This window comes from Lycorma delicatula, chromosome 8, assembly GCF_047948215.1.
Source record: "Lycorma delicatula isolate Av1 chromosome 8, ASM4794821v1, whole genome shotgun sequence".
Classification (NCBI taxonomy): Eukaryota; Metazoa; Arthropoda; class Insecta; order Hemiptera; family Fulgoridae; genus Lycorma; species Lycorma delicatula.
In genome coordinates, this window is record NC_134462.1 from 132,064,016 (window position 1) to 132,087,478 (window position 23,463).

General features: G+C 31.5%; 1 protein-coding gene across 8 annotated transcripts in view; it reads right to left on the reverse strand.

Annotated features, from left to right (window-relative positions):
* LOC142328752 (asparagine synthetase domain-containing protein 1-like) overlaps positions 1-23,463 on the reverse strand; it is a 110,958-nt gene that overhangs the window by 15,415 nt on the left and 72,080 nt on the right. For 4 of the 8 annotated variants that reach the window (XM_075372760.1, XM_075372759.1, XM_075372761.1 and 1 more), the window contains 2 exons: positions 12,670-12,884; positions 385-536 (listed from right to left, as the gene is read on the reverse strand). In XM_075372760.1, coding sequence (XP_075228875.1) covers positions 385-536; positions 12,670-12,707 — 190 coding nt within the window. In that variant the 5' untranslated portion in view covers positions 12,708-12,884. Of the gene's footprint in view, positions 1-360; positions 537-6,914; positions 7,086-12,669; positions 12,885-23,463 lie in introns of those variants that run through there. The other 4 variants (XM_075372763.1, XM_075372764.1, XM_075372762.1 and 1 more) reach the window with 3 other exon arrangements.

Below are 23,463 nucleotides of genomic sequence, written 5' to 3' on the forward strand. Positions count from 1 at the left end.
TAAATTCCGTGAAATGGCTAGACATGATTTTGCTTTGCTTAAGTTTTTGATTTATTTTAAAAGTTTTAATTTTCATCTTTGTAATTACATTTTAATTTTAACTTAATTAATTTTAATTTTGTGATGTTTTTGTAATATGTGTGTAAATGTATGCAGCTGATGATGCGAATCAAGTTCGTGAAACCACTTCTGTTATGTAATGAAATAAAGTAAGTCATTCTATTTCAATTATTCTGTACTTAGGGTTGATCTATTAAACATAAATTAATTTGTATTGGTACACAAGAGTATGGTTATTAAAAGTATTTATTTTAATATAATATATTATTTATATATAAATATATATATATATATATGCACATTAAAGTCTATGAGAAACACTACTTCCGCTTTCATGACTGTTGGCTATACAAGAACCAAACTGCCTGGCTCGATTTGGAAAAGTGGCCACTTTACAAAGTCCAAGTTTCCATGCAGCTAATCGTAATAACAATTTATCTCCAATTCCAAGCGGCATTTCATCAGAAAGGCAACACCTGTAAGACAACAAACATACCATGATTATGGAAAATACAATGAAACTATGTTTAACTTTTTCTTCCTTTTTTTTTTTTAAAGGTTAACATCACAAATTTTTATACAAGTTTTTCCCAAGTACATAGGATTTTTTCAGTCATAAAATTTAAGTTGGGTATTACAATTTTTTATTTTTTATTTTTTTATGAATTGAGTAATTTTAAATTTCTAAGTAGACATGGTTACTACATGAAGAAGATCATGAGAAAAGTAGTTGGCTATACTACTAGATCATATATTGCTAAACTGATAACTGATCCTGACTATTTCAAGATCAGCCAGATAACTTGTCAGTGTTGTTTTTGTACTTTTAAAAATGAAAATTCATTGGTATATAATGAGAGATCTGTAAATCAATTTTCAAACCCAACAAATGTATGGTTGTGTAAGAAATTAATTAATAGATGAAGAAAGTTTACAGTGTTTATTCATAATTCAACAGTGTAATGAAAAAATGTAATACAGGAAGGGAAAACATATAAGACTTTACAATTGGATACCATTATAGATGATTTGTTATCACATCAATAGAATCATCAGATAAGGTTGGCATCACACACACTTGATATCAATGAAAAATTTCTACTTATTTCTCATAGCATAATACTTGAAATAGTTACTATTTATCTCAAGTATGGAAAAATCTGTGCAAGGTGATTCCATATGTGTGTGAGCATCTATTCTATATTCTGGGCTTGGCCAAAAGCAATGTCAACCTTTTCATAAAACTAAAGCTACATAAAGCTACATGAAAAAATACGAGTAAAAAGAAATAAGACAAAAAAAATTTAATGATTACCTTGTTTAAGGTACTACTTTCTGTATGATTCTCTTACAAAGCTGAGCCTCAAATCTAACGAGTTTAATTTTAATGTTTGTGAACTTCAAAATAGTAGCTAAACATGTTCATTTAGAAATATGTCAATATTCATCATAACTGTATTTTTGACAAAGGTACGGTTGGGGTCCTAAACAGTGAACTACTCCAATTAGGCTGGTTTTTCTCACTACCTGCCTGTTTTTTTTTTGTTATCTTTCATCTTTTCTTCTACAGGAAAAAAGTGTATCATTGGTTTTATACGAGTAGGTTAACCTACTAGATTCAACATGTTGAAGATATCAGAACTTTATGATGCATTGTTGATGTCATCTGCTAGGTGTTGACTGCCTGTAAACTGGCTCTATTATTTTATTTATGATGAACCAGGTTATATAGAATTAATTACAGTAATAAATTCTATATAATTATGACAATAGAGATTTAGAAAAAGTTTAACGAATACTTACAAACATTTAAACATAAACAAAAATCAAACTATGCAGATCATATAAAATGCAACAAACAAACATTTTCTAATTTGCACGACTAAAAGATAAAAATAAGTAATAATAAATGAAAAAGTCTTTTGAAATACATATAATAATGAAATACATATAAATATAATAAATACATATAATAAATAATACATATAATGAAAACAATGATAATATTATTATAAATGAGCAAGTGAAATTTGAATATGAAAATAGATTCAGCAAATACTAAAATTCATACAATTATAAATTCATCTAATAAATAGTAGAATATATTATTATCAATGAAAATTTTCTTCAATTACCATTTAACAATCTGACTAAGAAAAAATAACATTCTTCTCTTTTTTAAATTCTTAAGTTTAATACATCTGATGAAGTGGTGCAAACCATGGAAGTGCAAACATGGTTGCACTTAATGTAAACATATTTTTAAAAGAAAAATAAGCAGTGATATTGTTTTATTTTATTTATTATTGATAAAAATCCCAAGTAATAGGAGATTTTATTAATCTTCTTATACTTGCAATTACTTTTTATTAAAGTAATTCTACCATAACACGTTATTAAAAAAAACAATCAGTAATATAGTGACAAAATGTGACTTTAGCTTCTGTTTATTGGTAGGATAATGTGGAAATTTTGATCCCTAACCAAAAGTGATCGATGCTTAAATTTAATACGGATATAATCTTGGTTTTAATGTCTATTTAGTTCAATCTGAATTTATTAATTTTTAAAGAAAATATATAACCTTATTATGTAAAATCTGGAGGCGATTTCGTTTTCCCTCCTGTATCCACCACCCTTTGGCACTTTGAATTAAAAAATTTAATAGCCCCTTCTATAGAAATATTACAGCCAAATTTGATAAAAATCAGTCGATTACTTCTGAAGATGTAAGGCGATTTACACGGCAACATACATACGTACGCACATTTTTTCGCGGAAATTTCGATGCCATTTTCGGTTTTCTGGGATCCTTAGGGGTCAATTCGTCAAGATTCGGTGAAAACCGGATATTCCCAATTTTGACGGATATTCCCAATTTTGACCGATCTTCCCTTCCCTTCGATCGGCCACTCAGAAGGGTCGAGTCAATGTGGCGTGAGCCGCATTGCGGACCGTGTGGGAGTTCATTGATGCCGTTGCTTTGTTCAACCGACATCAGTAGTTTACTTAAGGGTAAGACTCCTAACCGCTGCTGTGGGAAGCTAACCTTGAGATAAATGGCTGATCTCCAGCCGATTACGACACCAAGCGTTTATACTTGTCGTTTATACGACCTAGGCGTGGCAGCAAATTGCTGTCCTTGGCAGAATAAATTTTAATTTATTGACAAGTCACATATTTTAATATGTGGACGGGGTGCGCCTACCCGTTTTAGTAATATATGACAAGCGAGTGGTGTAGGGCACCGCGCTTATTCTGCTCACGCAGTTAGGTAAGTTCTTGGAGCTAATTAGGATATCGGTCGCTAAACCGTTTTGAGGAACAGTAGCCGTTTGCGGCACGGACATTCGGTCTTATGCTTTAGGGCGACCGAATGGGGTGGTGTTGGGAGAAATGCCAGACAAACGAATCCCTTCCCTTCTACATAGCTATATCGTTATATAGCTTCTGTGTAGCTATATAGCCTTCTTCTTTCGATATAGGTGCTATATAGACGGTAAAGTAAACTTAATAAATGATTTTTATTGTCTTTTATCTTTTATAGGAGTTTTATTTATTTTTATTTTTTTATTTACTTAATACGCTATTCACAAATAAAACAAACCGAAAGAGATAGAGGGAGAAAAATAAAGAGCAAAAGAAACTACTTCGCACGTCCCCGAATTCCAGAATATTTACTTTTGATTTTTACAAAAAGTTTATTTTTACTAGTGGTTATCGCCGACCAAATTTTAATGATTTTTTTTGTTACATTCTTTAATATTTTATTTTTATTACTTTATAATATACTTTATTCAATAACTTTTTTGTTTTGCAAAGTTCAAACCAAATCAGTAAAGTTTTTCCTTATTCATTTCATTTCCTGATTTTAAAAACCGAACAGTTATTTTAGTTTAAATTAACATTTTTTATATATGCCTGGTAAATATATATATAACATATAGAAAAGGAATAATGTTAAAACTTTATTTCCTTTGTAAAATATTTCAAAACAAAATAATAAGTTTAATATTAATGTAAATAATATAAAATTGTTCGTTATATATAAGTTTTTATTTTCCGGGTATCATAGCTGTAGATCTATCCTGCTCGAAGGAAAGTATGGTAATCAATCAAAAAATGAGTTATCGTTTTTTTTTTTATTTCTTTACGATTCATGATCCAGGAATCACGCAAATAAAAAAAAAATCGGGGGGAAATAATATTTGTATATATGTACATACGTTTATTGGCGGAATACCTATTTGACTGGATAAACCGATTTTAATGAAATTTTGTACAGAGACTCATATATATGGGGCAATTTGTTAGTTAAAATTTAGGAGTCAATATTTCCAGAATATGACGGATTTTCTGTCAATTTTTCAAAACTTTACCGATATAACTTCGCTTTATATTAAGCTCAGTATATCCATGCAAGCTTATCTTAACATTTTTAAAAATATTTTGCCCCAAAAGACAGCGTTTTTTAATTCTACGAGAAAGGGGAATCTTACTCAAAAACTGAAAAAAAGCTATGTTTTTGCTTCCTTTTACAAAGTAAAGTTATTATTGTGATAATAACGGTGGACCTCCAGGACCACCGTTAGGTATTGCTATAGAGGATGAACTATTTGTAGCGCGTGTGGAAATGCCATGCCTGATCGGGATTCGAACCCGGGACCTCCGGATGAAAAATTTCGGTTTTCAGATTTCAACGGAAATATCCATTTTTACTATTTTCGGCGTGACTTCTATACGTACTTACGTACGTACGTATGTATTTCGCATAACTCAAAAACGATTAGCCGTAAAATGTTGAATTTTTTTATTTAGGACTGTTATAACATCTAGCTGTGCACCTCCCCTTTTGATTACAATCGACTGTACCAAAAATTTCCAAAAAACCCAAAATCCCACAAAAATTGGATTTTGAACTTTTTCTTAACTGCAGTAATAAGCCCTCATTGAGCGCTTTTCAACGATATAACACAAGCGGTAATTATTTTCATTGAGTTACAACCAAATCAAATTTTAATTAACGAAATATTTGGATCTTACAGGGGAAGGCACATCGGTTCGAATCAGACTTGATCTCCTTTTTTTTTTTTTAAATATATTGATTTATTAATAATAATTATTAACCTCTGATTGTAAAAAAAATGTATGATAAATAATAATTCAATAATAAAAAATAATATGTATATATAAAAATATCACAAGTTATTAATGAAATAAAATTATATGTACTACATTAAAAAAAAAAAAAACATAGGAAGTCATGTGGTGTCCACATCAGATATTTTTCAATTTTAAGAGACTTACCCAAAAACTGGAAAAAAACTATCTTAATTTTATTACATATTTTTAAACCGAATTTTTTTACACGACTGCCCAAAAATGATCGTAATGTATTTAGGATGTATGTATATATATATATATATATTGGTTTATGAAATAAAGAATACACACGACGACTAATTTTTTACATCCCTCACACCCTTGTTGACTGAACATTGGTCACGTACAAGGCTTTTTGTTATATAGTTGTCTTATGCAATATCACTTGTCCTTGAAGTCTACATATAATAGCGTTTTTTTTTTTTTTTTTTTTTTTTTTTTTTTTTTTTTTTTTTTTTTTTTTTTTTTTTTTTTTTTTTTTAACTTTAACTTGTCTAATAGTTTTTTTTAGCACAAGCAGCTGTGGAATTTTAAAAAAGTTTTAGACTATATATATATATATATATAATTCTTGTACCAACAAATATAACAAAAAAATATCTCGGTAACAAAAATAACTTTTTTTCAATACCTACCAATATAAGGTTGGGTTGCGTTTTATATGGGACACTCTGTATGTATGTAAAAAAATAAAAATAAACTAAAATCTAGCAATAGCGAAACACTGTCGGGTCTGCTAGTTTAAAATAATTTTTTAAACATTTTTTTTTTTTTAATTATAAAAAATAGTTTTTGTTACCACAATCCATTGCAACGGAATGGAGAAAAATTTTTATAGCGGTTAGAAAGCCGATTGATATAAAATAATATACATGCACAAAGAACTCCTATTAACTCGTTTTCTGAAGTATGATATAACTAAATAACGAAAAAATATATATAAAGTCATTTCTTGGGGAGGTGAATAAGTATTAATTAAAACGTTTTGGTAATTTTCAATCTCGATAAACAACCTTCGACTTTTGTAAGAAAGACTTTTCGCTAACATACTCCCGTAAAAATTTGAATTTTTTATTTCAGCCAAACCCCCTTTGTTTGGAAAAGAAATTCGGTCGAAGCGGTCCACAGTTATAAGATCAAATACAGGCCAACATATTCATGTACATATGCACAAAATCCGCCTGACAAAAATAAATTGTTTGCGCTTGGAATCATCGGATAGAAATATTTTTTTGCAGATTATTTACGATTTATTTAAATATCTTTTTTTTTCTTTTTTCTTTTTAATGTCTCTTTAAGGCAGAAACCTTTAAAAGACAGATCTTTTTATCGATCTACATTCTTTCCCGTTGTAGCTCCTATAGCAGCTAATATCACAATAGCTAGGAGATTAATATTTTTAAATATTCCATTTACAAATGAGACTCAGGTTTTTCGCTTTTATGCTTCTTATAAACGATATTTTTCATGCGGTCATCATTTTTTTGCCCTATTAAAATTAAAAATATCGATAAAACTAAAATATTAAAATAAAATAAATTTTAAAAACCTAATAACTAAAAAACAAAGTAGTATAAATTTCAAAAATTGAACCGACCGAGTCGGTCTGGCGGTGAAGAACTTGTCAAATCAGCCGATTTCGAAGTTGTGAGTTCTTAAGGTTCAAATGTTAAGTAAATACAGTTACTTACACGGATTTGAATACTAGATCGTGATGCCGGTGTTCTTTAGCGGTTGGATTTCAATTAACCACACATCTCGGAGCGGTCGACTTGAGACTGTACAAGACCGTAGTTCATTTACGTTCATACATATCAACCGCATTCATTCTCTGAAGTAATACCTTACGGTGGTTCCGGAGGCTAAACAAAAATAGAAAAAGAAAATTTCGAAATTTATAACCCTCTGCCATATTATATCGTTGTAAATTAATGGTATTTAAAATTTACATTTAATTTGACAGGATTTCTGAAGTTCAAAAGTTTCAGAGAAATTGAAAAAAATAATTTTTAACTTTATATATCGTTTGTGTGTATTTGCGCGCGCTTACTAATATATATCCAAGCATTAATATTTTACTATTATACACACATGAGCTTTGTTAGTTGAAAAAAACATTGCTCGTATTTTCTTTTAACGAGTCACTCGTGCAGTGAAAATATTTAAAAAAATAAATAATTGTTCATTATATAGCCTAATACTGAAAATATAGTTTTGGATTTTATTTGAGAAATTTTAAAAAGTATCTAATGTATTTTTTATTGAAAATCACGTAAACCATGTCGATGACCAAATTCTAATCTTAGGATTATTAAAAACAAGTGGAAAATCTATTTCGTAGTTTTGCAACTACTTTTTTTTTCTGCTAGAAGTTAGAATTTCAGTGTATTATTATTTTACGATAAGTAATTTACATTATTATAAACTAAAAACTATAAAATTTTCTAGTTTAATTAAATAAATAATTACTTCTTCGATATTACCATTTTTTCTGTTATTTAGACGACGTAATTTTCTAGGTATTTCAATCAAAAATAATAAAAAGTAATAAAATCATACAGACTTGAAATTCAGTACTAAACTATCAATTTTAAAACAAATACTGAAAAATTATTGATATCTCACCATCAAGGATTTTCAAAATTGAATATTCTTTAAATCAACCGCCGACCGAGGTATTTCACGATTTAAAAATTTGATACGCAGACTCCCATTTTTTAACGTTTATATAACACCGTACTAAAAAGAAGTAAGGGTTCGAAAGTAGGAATTTTATGAAATCTTAAACGTAGCTCTTTTTTATTCTTTCTTTACTGCGGACTTCCGCCTTTGGAAGATGTCACTTTTGCATTGTTTGCTGATGACAAGGCGATCCAAGCTGTAAACGATGACCCGACTCAAGTTTTGGTTAAACCGCAGTCCGATTTGCATCTAATCAACGCGCGGCTGGTTAAATGGAAAATGAAGATCGATCCGATGAAATCGAATCGTATGAGGTTTGCGATGACGAGAGGTGACTACCCACGGGTCCATCTGAACGGCGTTTACATCCCAAATACTAAATGTGTACGACACCTATATCTGCATCTGGATGCAGATTAGATTAATATTTTAAATATTAATGTATATAATAACGAAGAATAAGTGTCGTGCGGTTTAAATGTACGCGACTAAATAGTACTGTGGATACTATAATACAGATTTGGAAACTAGATCGTGGATACCGGTGTTTTTTGGTGGTCGGGTTTCAATTAACCCCGCTTTTCAGGAACGGTCGACCTGGGACAGTACAAGACTACACTTAATTTACATTCATATATATTATACTCTTAAGTAATACCACACAGCGGTTCCGTAGGCTAAACAGAAAAAGAAAGAGTAAGTACTAGATATACTCACTAGGTCCATTAAAACCGGTCGAGAACTTTTTTATTGTACGTATCGATAGTATTTACGCGATTCCAAATTACTGACTAGTGGAATATTCCAAAATATTGTGATTTTCACCAGTTAATTTTAAAAGATTCATATTTCTAAGTTTGCGTTCCCATATTACTACGTTTTTATTTTGTCTAAATTAAACGTAACTTTGTCAAGTTTAACGATAAATAAATAATTTTGGGTACAGTTAATAACATTTTAGAAAACAAATTTGGTTTCTTTGTTTAAGATTTTTTTAAATTTATAAATCAAGGAATTTTTATAAAATTATAAAGATGTTTAGCAGCACCGTGCGAAATATGTATTTGCTTTTGAATGCAAGGCTAGGGGACCCTCTTAAATGAAAAATTTTCAAGATTCAGTCGGTCAAATAAATACCCTATTTTTATCTTTACGTTTGAAGTTTTGTAAAAACTTCTTATCTACGAGTGCCTATGACAACTGTAACCCTTGAAAAAATTACATTTTTTATAGGTTCACGGGAACAGAATATTAAAATGTTACTTACTTAATAATTTACACGCATATTAAATATTACAATTTTGACAAGTTGTAATTTTTTCGTTTATTTTGGGTCAGGTTTAGGCTGGCTGCGATCATTTCTTCTTCTTGTTCTTCTTACCGTTATGTTTTTCTTTTTCCTGTTTAGCCTCCGGTAACTACCGTTCTCAGATATTACTTGAATGAATAAGGATGATATGTATGAGTGTAGTCTTGTACATTCTCAGTTCGACCGTTCCTGAGATGTGCGGTTAATTGAAACCCGACCGCCAAAGAACACCGGTATCCACGATCTAGTATGTTGTATACGATAGCTATGTTTGTCTCTTAGCAGATGAGTAATTTTTTTTTTTATTTAACCTCCGCGACCACCGTTAGATATTGCTTCAGAGGATAAGATGAATGATTTGTAGCGTGTATGGAAATTCCACGCCTGATCGGGATTCGAACCCGGGACCTCAAGATGAAAGGTCGAGATGCTACCCTTCGCGCCACGGAGGCCAGCAAGTATTTATATTAGTTTTTAAACGTGTTAATCGTTTTTATTGTTTATTTAAGTTTTCATATTTTTGTTATAATTCAAAAATAATTTTTTTCCTATCAAATTATTTTAATATGTTTTGTTATAATTAATACGATCGATTAGTCGATGTAATTTAATGTTGTTGTGATAAATTACCGGTTGTAAATAAACGAATAAACAATTAATTTAATTTTTTTTGTTTTTTTTTTCTAGAATTTTTACGGGCATCGACTACTAAGGTCATTAGCCCTCGTCACGTTATTAGAAAGAAATTAGTATCACCATCAGGATCGTCATATGTAAGGGTGTAAAGGGCCCTTACATTTTATTTAAAAGCACAAACTACACAGAACATTAAAACACAAATAACAAACACAAGCGCAACACTTACGGGGTGTAAAGGGCCCCGATATTAAAATTTGAGATAAGGTTCTCAAAAAACCATGAAATTAAAAATTCAACTTATCAATACCGTTATCTTCTTCTACCTGTCTCGATTATTTGTTAATTTTAGCACCCTCGGGGCCGTTAAGAAGAATATCAGTCGCGCCAGGATGCCGTGGCAGTCGACTCTCCATATAAACAGGCTACAGGCATGCATTGCGCCCACCCATAGCCTCGCGCCCTCAGTCTACCCTTGAGGGTCCCCCATGCCATCATTGGGCGCACCCCGACTCACCGCTCTTGAATGCAGACAAGCCAGGGTGGCCTAGGCAAGCGGGCTACCTCCCGTCACTATACGTGCCACGCTTCGAGACTCCCATATATGGATGAAACTACCTCTTACAGACTCTTTAACACGGCTTTAAAATTTACATTTTTATAGACTTTTAAGAAGTCCACTGGCGTGTAAATATGCAACTATTTTTCTTTCATTTCCATTAGCTAAATCAGCAGTAATATAATTTCTTAGACGGAACCTCTTTCTGAGGTCCTCATATATTGTACGCTCTTCTATTAGATGCTTAATTGTAAGTGTTTTATTGCAAACACCGCACATCGGTCTCTCATCGCCGGTTAACAAATATGAATTTGTTAATCGCGTGTGACCGATTCTAAGTCTGGTCACAGCTACTTGTTCTCGGCGAGTCAACTTCACGTCGCTTTTCCATTTACATGGAGAAGTTTTCACCGAGTTTAATTTTGTATTTAAACTCCTCCACTCAGTATTCCACTTGTTCTTTTACTACGTTAGTTAGACAATTTTTAACGTCTGCCACTCTTACAGGAAATGCATCCAAATCATCGCAGACTGTTGCCTTTCTGGCTGCTTCGTCTGCACTCTCATTACCTGTAACACCAGCATGCCCTGGAGTCCATACAAATATGCATCGCTGTCCTCGTTGATTTAAAACGTATAAAATTGACAGGATGTTTGAAATTAAGACATCCTTAATGTTTTTGTTCCGAATTGCAACAAGTGCACTTAGAGAATCGGAACAAATTAGCACTCTCTCTTCTAATTAAATAATTAATTTAATTATTTACTATTTTTGTACTTGAACGGGAGTTTTTTTTTTTTATTATTTCAGCTGATTTCTTTAATTTTTTTTTTCATTTCTTGATTCAATTGCATTCATTAATATAATATTAGCTTTGATTAATTACTTACGTCAGTATTATTTTTTTTACTTTTTTTCATTTGTATAATTTCTGAATTGTTAATTTTTGAATTTTTGAGTCGCTGTCACTGCATGTTAGCAATTTTAATTATTACTTTTATTATTTGTCGATTTTATAATTAATTTTAATTTTATTGTAATACGTATTAGTATTTTTTTTGTTATTCTTCGCCCATCCATAAAAAAAAAAGATTCTATGAACTTAAATGTAAATTATCGTAAATCTAATAATTAAAAAGCTAACTTAAGTTATGTTACATGTATATTGTTGAAATTGGGATGAAAAAATTAAATATTAATTAATAATTTCGAAAAATAATTATATCATCGGTGTACAGTAATGAATTACAATAAAATATATTACTTGTTTACGATGCTTTCGTTTACTAAATAGTAGTTATTTCATATGTTTATTCTTTTTTAGGTAGATTTCAATAGAAAACTACCTACTGTAACGGGTACAATGATTCGACATCCGAAAAATTTCTGTAAAACGTAAAAATTATAAAAACGTTAAAATAAAATAATTAAAACTTTTCTAATACGTTAAAATTGAAAGATTTAAGAAAGCAATTTTTATCTCTAGTGTGTTTCTTTTGAAATCGGTTTCATTATTATTTTTCTTAAGTTTGTTTTATTTTGTTTTCGGCCACTCGACCGATCTATTAACAGTAAATAATACGTTACTTTGACATTCTGATCTGACCTTCTAATTTCACCATTTTTATAGATTAACAACGCAAAATTTGGCTTTGACTTTATAAACAAATCAAATTTATAAAATCCAGGACTTCCCTGCAGTCGAACTGTCCCGGAAATCAACACATTATATCACGTTGGCTACAGTATTTTTGTAATGAAAATTATTTTTGTATAAATTAATTTCTACTAACCAACAATTTAAAAAGTGTAAATCCTAGTACTTTCGGAGCTGTAACTCCATCTTCAGGTATGTTAATTTAAATTCAAATAATCCATAATCAAAATTATTATAGTCGGTCGTCAAGAATAAAATTAATTCGTGCGTCAATATGATAGTAACATCATGTTTGTGATTATTATATATTAAAGCTATCAAATAGGATACAAAATTATAGACCAATATATATATATATATATATATATATATATATATATATGAGAACAATTTAAGAAAAATAATAGAAAAGTATCATAACGAAGAGAAGTACTAAAGAATGACAAAGATAATCATAGGCTGTTAACAGTATAAAAAAATTAAAATATCTTTTTCAGGGTCTTTTACAGAAAATATAATATAATTAAACAGGAAATTCTAATATTTAAGTAAAAATTACGAAAAAACGTAGTAAATAATAAAAAAACATATATATTACTGACCTTATAATAGCTAGTGGATGTTGAAATACAGGCATCATAACATTTCTAATATAATTTCTAAAGAAATGTCCGAGGTCCCCCTCGGACCTCGGTGGTCCCCCTCGGTGTGTAAATATATCAATTCCATACCAGACTGCAATATTTTCATCTGAATTATTACATTGTAATAAAGCAATCGTTAAGATGAGTTAAATTACATTCTTTAAAAAACATATCTGAAAAAAAAAGATTATAATTCAGTTTGTTTGTAACATATTGTGAATTATAAGATTTAACACGCGCATTGTAATTATGCAATATTAAGGAGGTTTTTGTGTAGAAATTTTGTTAAAAAGACAGAATAATCCTCTGTTGAACTAAAGCATAAATAAATAAAATTTTTATCCTGATCGATTCATAACAACACATTATATAGATGATTTCATAAACGGTACTCGTATACTATTCCGTGTAAAAAGAAAAGGAACTGTGTCAGCCTTTGCCGGATGAATCGTAGAAAGCCAAGGTAAAACCATCCAGATTAGCGTCACAAAATAACCATTTACATGTATTTATATTTTAAGTTTATTAATAAGAAAGTGGAGATTGAAATTCCTGGGTCGTGTGTACAGAATGGACGAACAGCGACTAAATAAACAGATTTTCATTAAAATCTGTGACCAAAAGAGCAACTTTGGGACCTACAACGATGAAAAAAGAATTACAGAACTTAGGGATCCGTGAACAGGAAACGAAAGATAGAAAGCTAATCTGACAAAAAATACGTAAAATTGAGTTAGAAATGTGCGATGAAGGAAAAGACATACCAAAGTGAAACGGTCAAAAAAAAAAAATGCCAAACATATATAAAGAACAAAAGAATGTTGAAGGAAATGAAAAAGAAAGCGGAAGAAATGACATTTGTGTGGTTTGTAGTCGGCCTAAATGCAAAAAATAAAAACATGAAATAATGTTATGGTATTTTAATGGAGATACAAAGTATAAAAAATAACTAACAATTTAGAAGGCATAATGAAAATTATTTTACTCCATATTTACGTACATATTAATAATAAGCTGAATAAGGTGCAGAAAATTTAGAGTTTTTTAAACATTTTCAATTATTATTTAGAAATTTATTTTCAGAATTAATATTATGTTTTAGTAAAACAAAATATTTTAATTCTATTTAAAATAAATTGTCGGGAGAAGTTTTTAAACGATTTGGTAATCTATTTAAAATCGCAACAGAAGCATAAGCCCCTTTGCCGTAAGCCAAAGTATTGCGCTGAGTTAAATGAAACCGGTTCTAATATCGGCTACAGATCTGATTACGAGATCATGGATACCGTCGTTCTTTGGTGGTTGGGTTTCAATTAACAACGATCTCAGGAGCGGCTGACCAGAGACTTTAAAGACTTTAGTTCATTTACATCTACACACGTCATCCTCATTCATCCTCTGAAGTAATATTTTACGGTTGTTCTGGAGGCTAAACAGAAAAAGAAAGAAGTTCTTTATCGGCATTAACCGGTCGGGGTCTAGTGGTGAACTTATCATAGTGAATCATTTGATTTCGAAGTCAAGAGTTCTACGATTCAAACCCTAGTAAAGGCAGTTACTTTTATACGGATTTGAATACTAGATTGTGGATACCGTGATCTTTGATGGTTGGGTTTCATTTAAACACACATCTCAGGAATAGTTGATGTGAGACTGTACAAGACTACACTTCATTTACATTCATACATATCATCCTCTGAAGTAATACCTTACAGTAGTTCCAGAAGCTAAACAGAAAAAGAGAGTTCTATTATCAGATTTGATAGCATGGATATTGTTATTTTTTTAAAAAGAGACTATTTTTGGAAAAGAATGCACATTCATAAATATAAACTCAAGGATAACTAAAAATATTTCATTTTCTAAATATCAATCTACACGATTCATATTTATCGTCGCCAAACAATTTTCTAACAGCCTATTTATGCATTTTGAAAATTTGTTTTAACTTTTTAGGGAAACCGTAAAGAGGTTTACTATACTTTAAAATTCAATATACATAAGTATAGTACATATTTAATAATTGTCAAGCGTAAAGTTTTATAAAATAATTCATACGTGTTTACTTTGCCGTTTTTAATAAATTATCAAACGATTTAAAAAATCTTAGCGCCGATTTATTTAAAATACAGACGGTTCAAAGTGCGACACAATCTCACGGAAGAATGTTTTCTTCTTTAGCTGCAAGTTTAATCAGGTAAAACGGGTTACAAAATGCAGCAGAATATATTCGTCGCCTCCCGATACATTAGATGTGCCAGTTACGCCCAGACCCAGAACGCCTTCACAGAAAAGTAGTTCTCCATCAAGCGGCAGAATCAAGAGACAAGGAATGCGATAGACGCAGTCAAAAGCGCTCGACCGAAAACGGTAGCATCAGAAAAGTCGATCGACGTGCAAGCTTTATATTCTGTTGGTGCCAAGAAATCTGTGCTACGTCTATCTAACAGTTTTGATCTTTTTTGGTAACGCCCGCACGGCATGGAACAAGCGTTTAAAGATGCGTTCACACAGAATTCCTGTCGTTCACGAGTTGTTACCTGAAGACACTGGAAAAGGTGTAGCTTTCTGTCAGCGGTTCACGTCATAACTCGGACGGGGATGAATTCGACGATCGGTTTCGATCCGACGAGGCACGGTTCCAGCAATACGAAACTACCATGAAAACACAGAATTCACGCATCTCGCGTACGGAAATCCACATCGGTGCACTAGTCTCCTCTCCGCGGACAAAAAATGGGAGTTTCGCGTGCAATATCAGCAGTCGAAACTTCATACATTCTTTCCGGCACTGTGAAATATGAGCGCTACATACAGACGGTGCAACAATTTGTAAACACTATACCTGCAGACCGGATAGATTACACGTGGTTTTAATAGGACAATGCTACGGCTCATATAGCCGACTTTCTTGTATCGGTGTTTTCGTGGACAATTGATTTCGAAGGGATTGTGGCCCCCTCGGTCTCCTGATTTATCCTTTCCTGACTTTTTCTTGTGGGGGGATACCTTAAGGATGCCGCTTACAAAACTCATCCTCACACCGTTCCTGAATAGCAGAGCGAAATTAAACGATGTGTCGCGAAACACATTTTTTAAAACGATGTTTTAAACGAAAAATATCTATTTTTCGAAGCGAATGAATTATCAACCCCTCGAATTACAAAACGGTTTATTTCAGTATATTTTTCTTCAATCTAATGTTTTAAGTAGATTTCAAAAGATAGCTACGTATTGTAATGGATACAATGATTTGATTTCAGGAAAATTTCGACATATCTTGGCGTTTCACAGCCTCAGACCCCAAAACCAGCGTCAACTCAAAAGTTTATAATTTTTTTTTTGTCTTCAGTCATTTGACTGGTTTGATGCAGCTCTCCAAGATTCCCTATCTAGTGCTAGTCGTTTCATTTCAGTATATCCTCTACATCCTACATCCCTCACAATTTGTTTTACATATTCCAAACGTGGCCTGCCTACACAATTTTTTCCTTCTACCTGTCCTTCCAATATTAAAGCGACTATTCCAGGATGCCTTAGTATGTGTCCTATAAGTCTCTACTTGCTTAGGAAGAAATTGTAGCATGAAAAAAAGTCAATAAAATAATTATAGACATTTATATATGTCATTTGCTCATTTGCCGTAAACAAAGGATCGAATGCGACAAGATACGTGATACAAGTCCCACAAAACGGCATTGCCGTTCTCAAGAAAAAAGCATTTCACGACGGGCATAATAAGGAAAGCGAGGGCTGAAGCGATTACCCGTTGTCTTCTACCCAGAGTAGGCCACCCCACTAAAACGCAGGAAATCTTTCACCTGTACAAGCGACACCTTCGCTCTGTTCAACACTGGGACCGGTCGCGTATGTAAATCAATATTCTTAATGAAAGCGAAAGCAATTTTATCTCTTGCATCTGTTGTGCTTTATATGCATCACCGCATTGTGATTGCGACAGATTATGTAATTAAACAACTTCTGCTAGGTCACAGATAACGAATCGCAAAACGTACCTCACAGTCGCAAACAGTAACATCATGCGATGCATCGACTCCATGTACGAAATTTAAACCATCACTTGACCTAAACATTCTCCCATCTAACAGCCAATCGTCAGTCACCAGATGCGTAACAACAGAAGAGTTTTTGTAAAGTTTTCATATATAGCTCTATCCTTTTTCACAAATAAGTCACACTGATATCTATGACTAGATGTCTAACAGAAATTAGATTTTAAATAATCTCAAAACTGTAACCGATATGTATAACAAAAACAGTTTACCTCATTTTGTTCTAAGTTAGTAACCCACCGGGTTGGTCTAGTGGTGAACGAGTCTTCCCAAATCAGCTTATTTGGAAGTCAAGAGTTCCAGCGTTCAAGTCTTAGTAAAGTCAGTTACTTTTATACGGATTTAAATACTAGATCGTGGATATCGGTGTTCTTTGGCGGTTGGGTTTTTTCAATTAACCACACATCTCGGAAATAGCCGAATTGAGACTGTACAAGAATGCACTTCATTGAAACTCATAAGCAGCATCCTCATTCATCCTCCGAAGTATTATCTAAACGGTAATTACCGGATGCTAAACGGGAAAAAGAAAGTTAAAATGTTCTAAATAAGTAATCGTTTTCTGTATGTCTGTCCAAATACGAATCTGAACTAGAATAGTTAAGAGAACTTCCGAGAATTAATTATAATTTAGATTTGTCAAATGAAAACCCCAAAGGGTGTAGAATAAAGTTGCTCGCTTCCTTAGGTTTCTGGCCTCGCAGAGGATGGCTAAAGGAGTTTGTTGCTCTAATAGACAGAGTAAAACCCGGATGGCTAGGGGCCGGTTTGGGCGTTTACTTCACCAAGGTAGGCGTTTTGGCATCGAGCCACCGTTAGTTTAGTTATTCGTCTTCAATACAGAAGTAGAATAAGTGAGAAATTCGGTGATGGAGCTAAAGTGCGGGAGGGTGAAGGTTTCCTCGTTCCCAAAAACGAATCAGAACAGAGTAAGTTAGTGTTTGTTTCGTGTTAAGATTTCATAATTGTCTTTGACAGACTGAGATGGATTTGGATATATGTTGAACAAAACTGTCGTTGTTGCAATAATCATTTATTAAAGAAGTATAAGAATAAAAATTTAGATGTTTCTAGTAAAGTCGAATAAAACTTTATATAATAGATAACGATGTCTAGTTTGAACCTGAGTTATGGAAACGGTTATTTTGTTACCTTCGGTCACAAAATAACCATTTTCCTGTTATATAATCAAAATTTCCCATAACTCAGTTAGGCGCGTGGATCACGCTTCCGCGAAACGGTTATTTAATTAGTTGAGAGTTACAAATAAGAGTAGATGAGGAAAAATTTGGAAAAGCCAGTAACGAAAGGGATAGTAAAGTTGAATTAAAACACTGGAAATGTCTGCCCAGGAATTCGCATCGATGGTATCCCGACAGAGGCCAAACTAATACTGTGATACGTAATCAAAGTCAGAGAGTCTATAAGACGATCTCCGGTAAAGCCCATCAGGACTAGGAACGTAAGGGGTGTTATGGCATCCGGGATCTTCACAAGACCCGGATTCCTCTACGAGGGTCAGGATTTACGTGAATGTATTTATGTATTTTCAACTTTTTCGAATGATAATAATTGATAAATATTTAGAAGTTTTTTTTGTTTTGTTTTTGGTTGATGATTAATTCACCACGTAAGCTCAAAGCTTGGGCATGGGATGATGAAATACATATTATCTAGCGTGTGAAAAAACGTCATGGAGGTTTAACATTTTTGTCCTACTTCTTTTTCTCTAAACTTTTAACCAAAAAGCGGGTGAAAAATATTTTTTTGTTATGAGTTGTACGAGACTCCTACTAATTTTATGTTGAAATTTTTCTCAAATTTTAAACAGGATTAAAATAGATTTATCTAGAAAGTTTTATTGAAATTTGTACATACTTTCGTCTATAATCTCTAATAAGAAAGTCGAGGAAATGGACTTTTACATTACGGTTTTACGTTACGGGTTTTTATCTTACTGAAAAATAAAACTTTTGTTTTATATGAATAAATATATTTGAGTCGACTACAAAAACCGTCTCACTGGCCTGTTACTTATGAAGATAGAAATAATTAATTTTGTATTATATTTTCAGAACGGATAGCTTTTTTTAAAGTAACAATGCAAAAAGGAAAAGCTTAAGATCGTATTGTAAATATTAATTATGACAGTCGTGTAATCATTGACTTTTTTCTTAGAGGAAGTAATTTACTCAGCGTTTTAAAATATCACTGCACGAATAATAAACGTTTAAAACTTGTAATTATCTCGATTTAAGTTACTACTCAAAAAATTATGAAGTTATCCAAATAAATTTAAAATTAAGCAGTTTAGATGGTAAAAAATACATACTTACAGAACCATTTAGATCGTTTCAAATCATATAATTCACAACAAATATCGGTACAAATACACAGACATGTTTACATGTATATTAGGTACGACACAAAAATTTGATTGTAACTAGTTTTCTGTGAAAACATGAATTATTCTACTGTTATTTTTAACGCTCTTATATTAACTCGCTCTTCGACTATACGTGAAATTCACGGTACGGAACCTTCCGATCGAATTTTGAAGCCCTTCCGCTTAACCATTCGCTCTGTAATTTTTCATACAGGTTTGCTCCTGATAATGACATATTTTAACAATATTTACAAGTCTCTAAGACGCCCCTAAGTTGCTAACTGAAAAAAATGCCTCTCGAACTTACGCAACCTCGTATACATGCATATTTTCTTAGTGAAAGAATTATCCGTGTTTAATTTATCCATTAAACATGAATAATTCGTAACATGATATTGTCGTTTCAATCGATTAGATTGAATGAACGTATTTTTTCTACCGCCGAGAAAAAAATTCAAATTTCATATTATCGCTCAAACCTGTGCGCTAGTGCAGCTGTAAAGTATCAACTTTTGAAGACTAAGAAGTAGAAATGAACAAATAAATAAAAACAACTTTTTTAAAAAACAGTGTTATATTAAATGAACTAAAACATAGAAATTTAAAAAAAAATTAAACACATTACTCTTAAATTAAACGTGCTAAAAGGTAAAAAATAATTTTAGGACGATATCTCAGAATGGATTTGACAACAAGCTTTGATGATGATATGTAAGATTATGTGAAAGTCATAGCTTCAAGTTAAAAATTTGATGTTTTTGTCAATTTTTTCATACGCGTGATGAATGGCCCAAAGAGTGGGGTGCCCATGTTAAAGTACAAATCTTTGCATTATTAAGTAGTATACTAATTATTATAGGTTTTTTTTTTTTTTTAAATTAATATTGGTACCAATTTTAGGCAATTTTTAAAAATGCTCAATACAAAAATCTATTTCAGTTAGATTTTATTTATCCTAGCTTTAAATTATTTACATTTTGTTACTAATAATAATATTTTACGTTCAACAAAATTTTAAACTAAAAAAAATTTATTCAGGATTATTATATATATATATATATTTTTTTTTTTAATTAAAAAATTTCAGAGTATATGCATCCAGTTTAAACAGATCGAACCTCAAGTCCCATGCAATACAATACAAGGAGAGAACGGCGTATAATAGGTATGTGAAATCAATAAAACCAGGCGTAAATGGAAATTCTTTGGAAATAACTAAAACCAACAATATATAATGAATAAAGTATAAAAATTTAATAACAATAATATTTGCCCGGTACTTGTACTTGTATTGTACAGTTTTACTTTATTCTAATTTACTTGTTAAGTTTTTATATCGCTAAATAACAAGCCTTTAATTCAATAGCAAACAATATATGGAACACTGAGGAAGTTATTTAAAGTGCAATATTTTAAATCTGTTTATTTTACCAGATCACAACGAATGTGGACAGTTTTAAATTTGTTAATCGTATTATATGCGTAACAACCCATCTACTGTTCATTAATTATTTAAGAAAAATACTTAAAAATTGGCTTAATTTACAAACAGCAAATTTTGATCCTAACGAGCCATCTTGAAAACTTGTTTAGAATTGCAGATTCAATGACAAATATTGATAATTTTCTCAAATTTATTTTGATTAGGGTTTTGAAAAAGAATTTTTATTTTTATTATTAGAAACGAGTTGTTTTTAAAATCACTGAAACTTCGAGGTTTATGTAAGCTTCCGAAAAACAACGACAAATATTTAAATATATATACTTTTTCTTTTTATGAAAGAACGAGTATAAACAGCTACGGTCATTAGCCCGGTGAAAATCGATAGCGTATGAAAAGTTACCGTAGCTGACCGGGATTCGAACCCAGAACCATCTCCCTATTTAAATTTTTTTTTTTTTTTGTCTTCAGTCATTTAACTGGTTTGATGCAGCTCTCCAAGATTCCCTATCTAGTGCTAGTCGTTTCATTTCAGTATACCCTCTACATCCTACATCCCTAACAATTTGTTTTACATATTCCAAACGTGGCCTGCCGACACAATTTTTCCCTTCTACCTGTCCTTCCAAAATTAAAGCGACTATTCCAGGATGCCTTAGTATGTGGCCTATAAGTCTGTCTCTTCTTTTAACTATATTTTTCCAAATGCTTCTTTCTTCATCTATTTGCCGCAATACCTCCTCATTTGTCACTTTATCCACCCATCTGATTTTTAACATTCTCCTATAGCACCACATTTCAAAAGCTTCCAACCTTTTCTTCTCAGATACTCCGATTGTCCAAGTTTCACTTCCATATAAAGCGACACTCCAAACATACGCTTTCAAAAATCTTTTCCTGACATTTAAATTAATTTTTGATGTAAACAACTTATATTTCTTACTGAAGGCTCGTTTAGCTTGTGCTATTCGGCATTTTATATCGCTCCTGCTTCGTCCATCTTTAGTAATTCTACTTCCCAAATAACAAAATTCGTTTACCTCCATAATCTTTTCTCCTCCTATTTTCACATTCAGTGGTCCATCTTTGTTATTTCTACTACATTTCATTACTTTTGTTTTGTTCTTGTTTATTTTCATGCGATAGTTCTTGCGTAGGACTTCATCTATGCCGTTCATTGTTTCTTCTAAATCCTTTTTATTCTCGGCTAGAATTACTATATCATCAGCAAATCGTAGCATCTTTATCTTTTTACCTTGTACTGTTACTCCGAATCTAAATTGTTCTTTAACATCATTAACTGCTAGTTCCATGTAAAGATTACAAAGTAACGGAGATAGAGAACATCCTTGTCGGACTCCCTTTCTTATTATGGCTTCTTTCTATTTCCTATTTAAATATTGTTCTATTAAATTACGTGAAAAAAAAATTAATATGGCTCAATCTTTTAGTTAATTTTAATGAAAATATAATTGCAAATATACCGAACTAGATATTACATTTTATTATAAATTTAGATTTTTTTTAGATATAATTAACATGGCACAGTTCAAGAGAATTAATCTTAAGTTATTTCAATTATGTCCATTTTATATACATCTTTTAATGGACTTCAGAAACCTATCGTACATACATTGCATTTTTTTTCTTTCACCTCTGGGACCACCACTAGGTATTGCTTCAGAAGATGAGATGAATAATTTGTAGCGTGTGAAAATGCCATGTCTGACCGAGATTCGAACCCGGGACCTCCGGATGAAAGGCCGAGGACTACCTCTCGCGATACGGAGGCCGGCAAAAATTGAACTATTTAGATATCTCTATATGTTCTGCGAATATCTCGTCTGAAGCGTAGTAAAATAATCCTAAAATAAGATAGAGGCTGCCGATGCAGCTTTTAGTATCTTTCGTAATTTTTTTAGGTTCAGTTCAAAATCATATAACTGCTATTCAAAAAATGAATTTTTCGATTATAAGCAGGCATTTTCAACAAAGTAAAAAATAAAAAAAAAAAATGTAGGTTTTTATTATTTATATACATAACGTTTTACATCCTCTGTATGTCCCGAAAGAGAAGTAATATTACATCATATAAGTTAAACGAAATTTTAAGTTATCTCATTATATTAAACTACTAAATTTACTACGGGGTTTAACATTTAGGTCACGTAAATGTTAGATACGGCGTTAAACTGATATTATGATTTTAAATGAAGGTATCGCAAGTTAAGAAAGGACGGAGTATGAAATTTTCCTATATTGTTGGGATTCAGCTATCATCTTTCCACAACGTATCCTTTATACTTTAGCTTTTAGTATTGTTAATAAACAGTTACACATTACCTTGTGGATCGAGCATTAATAAAAATAAACTTTTTATATAACAATATTTACAACTAGTTAAACATATTTTCAGTAAATGTTCAGTTCGATTTCATTCTTATGTTTGATTTTGTTAGAATTTTAATTCAAGGTTATGATCGAATCCTGTTATTACAGGCTATAGTAAATTTATTTTGCACTATCGTAGAGCTTATCGTATGTGTATTTTTAAATAAGTTGTTTGGGTTTGTTTTCGATAACATTTTCTCTCGGCGCCAGCTTGACTGACTGTTGCGTCATTTTTAATAGTGTCAGCGTATTTCTATCACGCATTAATTATTGTTGTTTAATCTATGAAATTTGGGTTCTTGTATTTTTTTCTTTATAATGATAACGAATATTATTTATTATTTTATATTCCACTATTTAAAGTTAATTTGCTTATGTGTCTGAATTTTATCAAATTATTGATTAATTATTTGACTACTTTAAATTAGGACGATCTGCACGGACGCTGAATACGAAATTGA